General features: G+C 42.1%; 1 protein-coding gene across 1 annotated transcript in view; it reads left to right on the top strand.

Moving 5' to 3' along the window:
* The window catches only part of LOC122539786 (plexin domain-containing protein 1-like), a 276760-nt gene extending 268688 nt beyond the window's left edge, over nucleotides 1-8072 (top strand). The window contains exon 14 of the mRNA XM_043674842.1: nucleotides 5200-8072. Within this exon, the coding sequence (XP_043530777.1) occupies nucleotides 5200-5319 (120 nt within the window). The 3' untranslated portion in view covers nucleotides 5320-8072. The remainder of the gene's footprint in view (nucleotides 1-5199) is intronic.
* The last annotated feature ends 4782 nt before the right edge of the window (nucleotides 8073-12854 follow it).

Here is a 12854-nt window from a genome sequence, read left to right as displayed (position 1 = left end):
TTGAACAAGGGGACCACATTTGCTATCCTCCAGTCTTCTGGCACTACTCCTGTAGACGAGGACATAGAAATCAAGGCCAATGGCTCTGCAATCTCCTCTCTTGCTTCCCAGAGAATCCTAGGATAAATGCCATCAGGCCCAGGGGGCTTATCTATTTTCACCCTTTCCAGAATTTCCAACACCTCTTCTCTACATACCTCAAAGCCATCCATTCTACTTAATTGTGACTCAGTACTCACATTGACAACAATGTCCTGTTCCTAATTGAATACTGATGAAAAGTATTCATTCAGTGTCTCCCCAATCTCTTCAGCCTCCACACGCAACTTCCCACTACTATCCTTGACTGGACCTATTCCTACTCTAGTCATTCTTTTATTCCTGACATACCTGTAGAAAGCCTTAGGGTTTTCCCTAATCCTACCAACTAAGGACCTTTCATGTCCCCTCCTTGCTTTTTATTCCAGATTTTTATTAAATTCAAATTTTGTCACTGTCATGGTGGGATTCAAACCCATTTCTGCAGAATATTACCCTGGGGCTCAGGATTACAAGTCCAGTGACATTAACACTGCAGCACCCCCTCCTCTAAATGAATTATTTTAAATAGTTTAAACAGAGTATGTAAAGGTCAATTAGATCATGTAGCTTATTCTTTCTTGGCATCACAGCCAATAATGTTAAAAAGGACCCAGGTTCTATTAGCTGGAATGATCAAGTCGCTATTATTCACAATTCTTCACATTGACCTCCACCCTGTCCCTGCATTGACTTTGACATCTGGAATCAAATCATTGAAAATATACCATCATGGTAACCACAGCCCAACAATAACATTTTGATAGTAAACCATCAGAAGACACTTAAATCAACGTGAAATCAAACAGCATTTGAAAGTAAGCCCCATCTGCTGGAGCGGACATCCAAAAGCTTGGTCAAGTGAGGGGAAGGTTTAAGAAAAGGGAAAAAGAAAATGGGAGAGAGGCAACAGAAGTTTCAGAAAGGAAATTTCAAAGCTTAAGGCCTCAGCAGCTGAAGGGACTGCTGCCAATGGTGGAGCACAGGAGACCAGAAGCAAAGATATTCAGGTCTATGCTAATGCTCATGCTTCATATGGACCCCATCCAACCCTCACTCATCTCACTATGTCAGTGTAACCTCTGTTCCTTTCTCCCTCATATATCCCATTTGATCCAGGGGATTCTGAGCTTTGTGTATGTGCTGTATGAGAGATTGCTTTGGTCAAGTTTCTGGTGAGATTATGTGCAGCTCCAGTCATCTCATTGTTTAAATGCTATGAGAACTTTAAAAAATAGACAATTAAGATTTGCAAGAGTGATACCTAGAAAGCCTAATAAGTGTTATAAAACAAAGCTCAGAGGACTGGAGGTTGTTTTCACTGGAACAGAGGAGGTAATGATTCAGTACTGAACAAAATAACCTTTCGCTAATTTTCCATAAGTTTTCGATGTGTTTGAAAGCATGTATTTGATTCCTGATTAACCCTCTGTATGGCAGAGGAAGATACCCCATTTCTGAGACTGAATAGGCTAGAATTTGTCCTGAGCACTTGTACAACATACAAATCAGGAACTCGAAGAGTTTGAACAATCTGTTCCACCATTCAAAGATCACAGTAGATCTAATTACTCCGCACTCCCATATAACCCCGATAACCTTTCGCACCCCTGCTCATTAAGAATCTTTTGCCTTTAAAGTATTCAGAGATTCTGCTCCCATTACCTTTTGAGGATGAGAGTTCCAAAGGCTCATGACCCTTTGAGAGAAAAAAAATCCTCTTCATCTTGAAACTTGAAAGAGATCAGAATGAAACTTGAAAGGATTCAGAAAAGATTGACAAGGATGTTGCCAGAGTTGGAGGGTTTGAGCTACAGGGAAAAGCTGAATAGGCTGGGGCTGTATTCCTGGAGTGTCGGAGGCTGAGGGTTGATGTTGTAGAGGTTTACAAAATCATGAGGGGCATGGATAGGACAAATAATCAAAGTCTTTTCTCTGGGATGAGGGCGTCCAAAACAACAGAGCAAAGGTTTAGGGTAAGAGAGAAAAATTTAAGAGGGATCGAAGGGGCAATGATTTCACACAGAGGACGTTGCATGTGTGGAATGAGCTGCCAGAGGAAGTGGTGGAGACTGGTACAATTACAATATTTGAAAGATATCTGAATGTACGTGTGAACAGGAAGGGTTTCTTGGGGAATGTTGGCATATGGGGCTACATTAATTTAGGCTATCTGGCCGGCATAGACGAGTTTGATCAAAGGGTCTGTTTCCATGCTGTACATCTCTGTGACTCTCTCTGACTCTATGAATCTATCTTCTCTCTTAAACAGTTGACCCCTTATTTTTGAACAGCAAGAGGAGTTGATTGGCAGCATGATTTACAATTTCCTTTCTGTTAACCTTACGGAACAGATGATTTAAACAAATACACTACAAAAACATTCTAAAAAATGAACCTTGTGAACACTAATAGAAAAACATAACTTAGAAAAATGAATTATTTACAATGGATTACAATTTGCCTGATGTTACAGATCCATCAGGATATAGTTCCAGAACTTAAATCCTGAACTCTAATCAGTTGAGCAATGAGGGAACTAACTTGCTGTGACCAAGTTAGGCCAATTATCTTGCCTCCCTCACCTCCATCCAAGGCCGTAAAGGAGCCTTCCACATCCAAAGTTTTACCTGCACATCCACCAATATCATTTATTGTATCCATTGCTCCCCCTCCCACTCTGCCGAGGACATGGAGGTCCTGGGCCTCCTTCACCGCCGCTCCCTCACCGCCCAATGCCTGGAGGAAGAACGCGTCATCTTCCGCCTCGGAACACTTCTACCCCAGGGCATCAATGTGGACTTCAACAGTTTCCTCGTTTCCCCTTCCCCCACTGCACCTCAGTTCCAAACTTCCAGATCAGCACTGTCCTCATGACTTGTCCTACCTGCCTATCTTCTTTTCCACCTATCCACTTCACCCTCCTCTCTAACCTATCACCTTCATCCCACCTCCATCCACCCATTGTACTCTTTTCTACCTTCCCCCACTCTCCTCCCTGACCTATCACCTTCATCCCCACCCCCACTCACCTATTGTACTCTATGCTACTTTCTCCCCACTCCACCCTCCTCTCATTCATCTCTCCACCCTTTAGGCACTCTGCCTGTATTCCTGATGAAGGGCTTTTGCCCGAAATGTCGATTTTACTGCTCCTCGGATGCTGCCTGAACTGCTGTGCTTTTCCAGCACTACAACTCCAGAATCCCCTCCCGGACACAACATAGCCTCTTGAACACAGGGTTTTTTTTCCCAGATAGTCTATCCAGGTCCCCTGCAGTGTTGGTTCAATCTACTACCAGTTCCCAGCTGTCTCGTCACAGTCAGTGGCTACAGCCTCACTATTTGCAAGCCTGACTCTTCAATGCTAACCAATCAGTCTGGAGTACTGCTCCATCTCCTGGCTGTTGCTTTGCTCCTCTCTCTCCCCATGAGACTTCTCCAACTCAGGGAGCTTGATGTGGACACTCAGTCTGGTTAGATATCCAGCAATGCCATCTCCAATTCCTCTTCCTAGTACTCTAGTCATCCTCAGAAGTTTCCTATTCTGCAGTCCTAGCCTTTCATTCCTTCCTTCATTACCCTTTTCTCCATGACCTCTGACTCCACCTCCCCCAGCTTGCTGAGGATACTACTCCCTGCAGGAACAGACCCAGATGATCAGATGTGCTGCCCTGCTACAATTACAAAGTGTAAAGGATTTTGTTCTGTGGACAGATTATCTGAACAAAGTGCAAAAAGAAATTTGAGAAGCAGAGATCCCATACTTCTAATGCAGCTCGACTGACCTTCCAGCTTACATTACATGCATTCAACACTTTACATGCATATTAAAGAGTAAAATGTGCCCCACCTGCTCTTGCCTCAGCTCCCTGCCCATTCTCAGTAACCATTTATACTTCTTCCCAATTTACTGATCTAGTTCGCTTTAAATTAAGTTCTTGGCTCTGCATAATTTAGTACAAGGTTTTCTATATTCTGGAAACTCTCCATGCAGACCATTCTTCTGGTGATGATGTTCCCTAGTTATAGATTTTTTTTTAATATTTAAAATCTCAATCCTTTCATGACTTTTGAAAATTCTATCAGATGGCTTTGCATTCCAGTGTCAGAAGTTTTACAAATCCTCCTTCATAGTACCTCATTCCTGATCCTTGACAAATAATAGTGGAAAGCTCCCAAATTTTCACATTGATATTGAATGGTATCAAATTCCTAGCCCAGCTGATCCATGTCAGTGTTTGCGCTCCATATAAACCACCTCCCATTGCACTTTATTCAACCACTCCAGGATAGCCTTCTAATCCTTTCACACCCTTATGTTTATCTTGCTTCTCCTTAAATGCATCCATATTTTATTTTAAAATTCATTCACAGGACGTGGGGCATCACTGGCTAGGACAGCATTTATTGCTCAATCCTAATTGCCCAGATGATGTTTAAGAGTCATCCACTTTGCTGTCAAAGCATGTAGACAAAACCAGGTAAAGTTGTGGGGGGATTTGAACTCATTTCAGAGCATAAACCTGGGGTGTAGTAATGGCATAGTGACAATACCACTAGGCCACTTCCTCCCCAAATCAGTCTCTCCATATAGCAGTGGAATCGATATTCTAACCACTGTCTGGGTTCAAAAGTTTATCCTCAATTCCAACCTAGCATTATCTACCTTGTATTTATGGCTTCCAGTGTTGGCATCTCCACATATATGTGGGCCTTATCAAATACTTTTCCATTATTTTAAAGACCCCTATCTACCCTCTACCCCCAGCCTTCATTTCTCTTAGACAGTCAAAAAAAAGCTTACTCAGTCTTTTCCAATTGCTACAACTTCTATACATCGTCCATGTCAGCATTGATTTGAACTTCACCATTGACTCTGTGACCTTTTCAGAGTTCATTCTGCTACTCACATGATTCCAAGTTTAAGGAATCCAAATAATAAATGACTGTAAGAATCCTACCTTATTAATTAGACCCTTTTCTCTCATTCCACAGCTCTCCTGATCTGAAGAGCATTTCCAGCATTTTCATTTTTGGCATTTCCAATTTCCAAATCCACGACATTTGTTTCTCGAACTAATTAGAAATTGTGTGTGTTTTTTTTGTATCTTGTTCCAGCGCCGGTCCCATAGATGGCCAGCAATGAAGTTCAGAAACAACACTGGACACCCTACCTACACCGAGGTGGAGCCAATGGGTCACGACAAAGAGGGATTTCTGGAAGCTGAACAGTGCTGAAATCCACGTGGGGTCAAACACTTGGCTGAATCAAAAGGCCATGGACTTCCAAGCCATGACATGCAGAGCTGTGCCCTATTCATTTCTCAGCTACTGTCTATGGAGGATTACCTTGCAGACCAGCCCCACACCAATGATGGAAACTTGTCACACTGTTAACAGGCAATTGTATCCATGTCAGCAAGAGACATTTATTATAGTATATATGAAGAAGAATACATTACAACTGAGTATATGTACATTTATTTCTTTGAGAATCAGTTGTGTTCAGATCCATATATATATATATATATATATAATATTATATATAAGACTTACCAGGGTATAGGTGGACCTTATACAATGGAGCATCTTCATCCACTTTGCTGGGGAAGTGGGTGGAATTTTAATTTGATTTGTATAATTTATATAGTACAGTGAATATATCATGTGCCTCATCTCTCCTTCCCCACCCAGCGACACAGGTTGTGCGCTATTCTGATGCAGGTAATTTGACAAACAATTCACACACAAGGCATGACCAGTGCCAACCAGCTCCCCCCACCCATGTCACTGAAAGTATCACCTCGCACTGGGCTGCAGTCCACAGACCTGCAGTGCCCCATCAGTGCTTGTGTTTGATGCGTGTGCTTAGTGAGTCTGTGGGGTATTCAAAAACGTTTTGAGAGAAACACAGTTGAAACCATTCCAGTCTTGCCCAAAATTCACACAGGCACACTAACATGTATGCACACACCCATATACTCACCTCCACAAACACACACACGTACGCATATATGCACACGCATATATGCACACACATGCATATTTGCATCCACACAATAAGCACACATTAATTCCATGTGTGGAAGCACACATGCATTTGTATACATACAGACACATACACAAATGCATGTATAAATATACACACATACTTAAATGCACAATATGCAATTAAAAGGGGACATAAAGGGCCATTTTTCAGCACAGATCTCTGGGAATTGAGCAGGAGCAGGGAGCTCCCTGGATTCCATGACCTTTCCTGCTGGTCAGAAGGCTCTGTGGCCAATTGCTGTGCTTTTCTTGCTGCCCTTAGCTGAGATGAGATAACATGCTAGCGTCCCCAAATTGAAAGTGGGCCCTTCGATATAATCAACATACCGATGTACCACGTGATGCATTCACCCACAGAACCACTGGGGAATGTACTTTCAATTAATTGTGTAGACGGCCTTCAATAAGGAACAGCAGAAAAGGCTTGTGAGCATTCAAGTAGCATTTGTAAAATCCGAGTGCAGATTCCACGCGTCTTGTTATTGGAGTTGATCATTGCTGTAATTGCCTCATGTCTCACTTGTTCTTGTGCAAAATATAGCTTCAGGAAGTCATTTTGTATCTGTCTGTTTTTTTAAAGTACAGTCACTGTTGCTGTGTTGGAATTTGTAGCAGTCTGCTTAGACAATGCAAGGTCCTGCAGGTAATCTGTTCCACAGATTCTGGTTGAGACCGATAAATATTTAGCTCTGTTCTTTCTTGAAGAAATACAATGCGATCTTTTCTGCCTGCCCGAAAGGACAGAAGAAGCCTCAAATGGATGGCTCATCAAAGACAGCACCTCCAACAGTGCAGCACTCCCATGGGACTGCCTGGGTGATAGCACCAGAACTGACAAAATGCTGACTCACGGGTTACAGTGCTACTCATTGAGTTCCACTTGACACCCATTTAATGCAGTGCTTCTACTCTGGTGATGCTGATTCACACTTGTATTCCATACACACTCACTACCCCTTTGTTCTCAAGACAAGTACATAATTTTTTAATGACTGAGCTAGACTCTTCAAACAACCCCAATCGTGCCCTGCAGAGGGGTTTTGGTTACAAAGTGGGATTTGTGTTGCTTCTGCTGCATTGTCAAGAGAGGAAGAGAGTGGCTTGGGAAATCAGAGGAAGTGAGGAAGAGGACAAAACTAGAAGACAAAATGCTGCAAGTCCCCCTTTTGCCACACACCATCCTGACTTGGAACTATATCCGTGTTCCTTCAGTGTCACTGGGTCAAATTCCTGGAACTTCTTTCCTTACAGCATTGTGGATGCTCCTACACCTCACGGATCAAAGCTATTCGAGAAGTCAATTCAGCACCAGCTTCTTCGGGACTATTAGGCAATAAATGCTGGGCTGGCCAGTGATGTTCACATCATCTGAATGAACTTTTAGAAAAGCCAGGGCACTCACTACTGTCTACTATTTCCCCAGTTGGATAACAATTTCTGAACCCAAAATTTTAGTTGGATTCAGGACTCCTCCCAACTGCAAGTAAAGTGATACAGAAATAACATTTCTCACATTAACTGCTCCCCTCTCTGAATCTTTGGCAGACCTGGTTTGACAGGGAGATAAAGACTCAATTGAATTGTGATGTGGTACAGTTGCTCTTAATAGTAATGTAGTCAGATATGTTGATGTGATACCCACTGCCAACAAACAGAACTGAGACAAACTCAACTCCCTGCTGTCAGATTGAGTCTCTGTTTTACAACATCTGCATTTGTCATACTGACATCAATTCTGATTCTGTACCCTGGAGCCCCATTCATACTTATTCAAGGTCAGTCATGTTTTACCATTGTCTGTATGTTTTGAATCTCCTTTTTAATATTAATATTAGAAATGAAAAGGACAGCTTTCTAACACAGTCCCAATTTATACATAACTACAGAATCATGCAGCACTGAAGGATGCCATTTGGCCCATCCAAGACAATTCTGAAATAAACTGGTACATCAATGTATATGCCTTGTGTGCCCCATTCTGTGCTCATTAACATGATACATAGCCATAAGAGGATGCTGTAGCATCACAGTTATGTCACTGGGCCAATAAACTATAGAATATCAGTTCAAATCCCATCAAGCGTTTGCCACACTTGTTCTTCAGGGAGGTAGAGGTGATGGGTTTGGAAAGTGCTCAGGAAGGAACATTGGCAAATTGCTATAATGCATCTTGCAGATCGTACACATTGCTGCCACTGTCTACCAGTGAGGGTGGGGCAATAACTGTTACAAGGAGGGAGGGGAGTGGGTCGATGGAAAGCCCTCAATGTTCCAACTCTGATCACATCATCATACATACTAGCCTGCACCAGTCAGGTTTCTGATCATATTCTGCCTTCCTAAAATTGTAGCTAAGGGTCATATCCTTCAGCAATAAGGTTTGGTTAGCTGGCCTTTCTCTACATAATAATGGTTGGCTATGTTATTAAATGAAGTGAAAGCAGTACCACCAAAATCTCTGGCTGATTAACCCTTCCTTACACCAGGAGCAAAAGAATGCTGAGAGATGCCACGTGGTAAAGGCTTACTTTGCTGACCCAGGGGAAATGGCGTCCCATGTTTACTGATCGGAACCACATTCTGCAAGATGGGTATACATAGCATCTTACGGTTGTGTGGCAAATCAAATTAAATTCATTTCTGTGGAATCCAGAGCTGGATTTCAATCAAAGAGTTTCCATTATTTGTTATGGATACAAAACTACAAGCTGGCCAGTGAGGGGACCAGATTTTCATGTCTCCAGTGCCAGAAGGGATTGCTTACAGAATAAAATTCACTCAAGGAAAAAAAACTGTATTCCAATCCCTGATTGTGTCGGCACCTCACCTTGACAAACACATAAAAAGCAGATTAATTCCATCTGAATGTAGCCCTGTTCCCAGGGGAACCTTTGTGTCTTCTTCCATGTTGTTTAAACTTTGATTCCAATGTTTTCCAATGAAGAATACAGTGCTGTTGTGCACTCTTCAAAGGACATTAATTTCAGACAGGCTCCGCTTGGGTATCTTGATGGTAGCTGTTTGTGTTCTTGCAGGTAAGCAGTGGACTTTTTGTCTTCTGTCTAGCTGTCAGAGCAGAGTCTCACATTCATATGACACAGGACATTTTTCCCTCTTTCTTTAGAAGTCCCAATTCATGTAAAGGCTCAGCTTTAGAAGTGCATTGTCAAACAGGGGCGACTGGTCAGCAGCCAGGAACTGCCATTTGCCTGATTATAGGCAGCATCCTGCTCCCTGGATGCTGCCTGACCTGCTGTGCTGTTCCAGCAATAAAGTTTCAACTTTGATCTCCAGCATCTGCAGACCTCACTTTCTTCTCTATAGGAAGGGAATAGCAAACTCAATCCCATCTCACTCATCCTGAACCCTACCCGAGTCTCTATGACTTAATACCAGACTAGAGACTGTACCATAAGGGAAAGAGAATTTCAGCTTCTCAAGTGAACACAGATGATGGGCTGAGTTCACTAGCCATCCCCAGCTTTTTACTTCAAGTCAATCAACTATCTGGAAGCCACTGTCACATTGTTCGGCAGAAATTGCTTTCAGCACCTGCACTTCTTTATTTAGACTTTGTTTTTATCCTTGCACACTAATGCTGTCATCAGAAGTGGTTCTCAAATGCAATTAAGAACACTAAAGAATTGTTAAATGATTTGGAATTAACCCTTAGCCTACTGAATGTAAAGAAAACAATTAACACAGCAAACTTGGCAGAGAAAAGCAGCGGGCCTGTTTCCACAGTGTTGGTAATCTAATCTAATCAATGTGTTCAGACATCTTACATCACACCTCAGGAGCCGATGGGACTTGAACCCAGGCTTTCTGGCCCAGAGATAGGAGACTGTGTCACTGAAAGGGGGTACTGACTTTGTGGTATTATTGTGAGATTATTAATCCAACAATGTTCTGGGGGACCTGAGTTCAACTTCTGTCATGGCAGATTGTGGAATTTGAAGTCAATTTTAAAAATCTGGAATTGGGAGTCTAACGATGACCATGAAATCATTCTCAATTGTTTGGGGAGGAAAAAGAAAACCCATTTGGTTCGTTAATATTCTTTAGGGAAGGAAACTGCCATCCTTACCTGGTCTGGCCTACATGTGACTCTCAACCCACAGCAATGTGGTTGACTTTTAAATGACCTCCAAGCAATTAGAGATGGGTAACAAATACTGGCCTATCCAGTGGCTTCCACATCCAGCGAGTCAATTAAACAAAAATGCAAGAGATCTTAGTGTGCTGGCTTGCTAGAGCCATGTGACCTCAACCTCTGCTGTAAGGGGCTTTGAAGCAGCTGTGCAACATACATCTCTCGGAGCAGCCTTTCTTTAACACATACCCTGCTGAACAAGAGAGGCATTCTGTGCAGGAAGACAAAATGCTGTGAGTAGTAAACCTTGCTTTGCTTCCTGTAGATACATATTGAGCCTTGGACACTGAGGGGAGTCTTAGAGACTGAGAGGATAGTTTGCAGATTCCCCTTCTGAGCTGATAAGGAGAAGAAAATTAGTACATATCCAATGCAAAATGAACAAGACTTTCAATTTGAGCTGGTTGCTGAGGCAACTAAGCAGCGCGGTCCTAACTGATTCAGTTCCCTGGCTCACCACTTCAGAATCAAAGAATTTCCCAAATATTTGTTTTGCATTGGTATATGATTGGAAGCATAAATACATTTATGTCCAATTAAATCATACTTGTCCGATAGCATCAATGTACAAAGCAGACATTGCTGGAAAAACTCAGCAGGTCTGGCAGCATCTACAGAGAGAAGGGGCATGGATAGGGTGAATAGCCATGGTGTTTTTCCCAGATAGGGGAGTCTTGGAGGGCATAGGTTTAAGGTAAGAGGGGAAAGATTTAACAGGGATCTCAGGGGCAATCTTTTCACCTAGAGGGTGGTACGTGTATGGAATGAGCTGCCAGAGGAGCTGGTGGAGGCTGGTGCAATTACAACATTTAAAAGACATCTGGATGGGTACATGAATAGGAAGGGTTTAGAGGGATATGGGCCAAATGCTAGATTAATTTGGGATATCTGGTGAGAGTGGATGAGTTGGACTGAAGGGTCTGTTTCTGTGCTGAAGTCTCCATGACTCTGTGACACATGAGAAAACAGAATTAACGTTTCGGATCTGGTGACCCTTCTTCAGAACTAGTGCTAGACCCACAACTTTAATTGTCCTTTCTGTCCATAAATGCTGCTAGACCTGCTGAGTTTTTCCAGCAATTTCTGATCTTTTCCTGATTTACATCATCTGCAGTTTGTTGACATTTTTCTCGTGTAGCACCAATATATATTTTTATATTTTCTTGATTAGATGAATCATGTATTTTGTTTTGTTCCCAGATATTCTGAATCATTTCATTTTCCAGAATATTATCTGAAACAGACAAATTAACGTGCGATAATAACCCCTCAAATAGAAAATATCTTGGTCTACTGAGATATGTCACTTTCTATGCAACAGATGAATGTATATATTTGTTTGTAAGACTGTGCATGACTGCAGTTAGAGGAGAAAAAGGGTGGAAGTGTTGGACAAATTCTGAAAGTACTTTAAGTTGTTCCTGTTTTTGGGATTTAGGATTTATTATTGGTTATCATATTCAGTTTGCAAGTGTCTCCACCACCATGATAGTGGGGAAGTTTACCATAGTTCATTCTGGAACTAGAACACTCAAAACGATTGATTAATGATCTTGGCTCAATCCTGTGCTGTCATGTATCAGTACTAACTGTGCTGCCAGCTTCCGCCCTCCTGGCCCTAACCTGTGGCTTTTTAGTCAGTTTACTTCTCTGTGTATCATTAGAACGCCACATAGCCTGCTCAGCTGGGAGGGAATGTTACATTGGGGATGTGTGGGTGGATTTATTATGTTGGGTGGGTTTCAGTACTATCTCCACTGATTGAAAGCACATTGAATTGAGGGTCAAACTCAGATTTGTCACCTTTCACTCAAGTGAGAGAGCCAGATGAAAAGAGAACAATGTAACAGATTAGTTGACTGCAAATCTTTTTGCCCCATTTCTTACCGTGGGCTCGTGTTCGGTACTCAATTGGTAACTACTTACAACTGGAATCTAAAGCTTTGGGTGCTGGATTCAAACACACAATCTGTATCCTATTATTCCTTAGTGTTATGTATTGCAACATCCTTGAAAGGAATCTATAAGCAAGGCATTGCTTCATATTTACTGTAATGTCAGCAACAAAGATCTAACTCATTTTCAATTGCCCGCTCCCTGTTAAACAGCTGTTCTAATGAATGGCCCTATAGGGTACCCTCAGGCTGAAAGCTGCTGTGATGTTAACGAGCCTGGAGAAGAGGAACTGGATAAATATCTCAGTTAAGTCAAGTTGTAAGGCTCAGTCTAAACAGAAATGGCCAAATAATCCCTGGGAATATTTGATTGTTGTCTCATGTCTCTACATGACACAGGAGGCTAAGGCTAGGATAGTTTTTATGCTAATTTTATTCAAATTGGGGGGAAAAGTAGGCATACAGGACACTTGTCTTTATCATCATGACATAGATTATAAGAGCAGGAAGGTTATGTTGGAACTGTACAGGATGTACAGTTGAAGTACTGTGTGCAGTTCTGGTCACTGCACGATAACAAGCATGTGATTGCACTGGAGAGGGTGCAGAGCAGATTCTTTTGCATCTCTTTCCTGTCCAGTTTTGTCCCTCTTTGGTTCTTTCTCCTTCTCCTT

Source organism: Chiloscyllium plagiosum, chromosome 33 (assembly GCF_004010195.1).
Source record: "Chiloscyllium plagiosum isolate BGI_BamShark_2017 chromosome 33, ASM401019v2, whole genome shotgun sequence".
NCBI lineage: Eukaryota > Metazoa > Chordata > Chondrichthyes > Orectolobiformes > Hemiscylliidae > Chiloscyllium > Chiloscyllium plagiosum.
The sequence above is the reverse complement of the archived record's forward strand: the minus strand, read 5'-3'. Positions and strand labels throughout refer to the sequence as shown.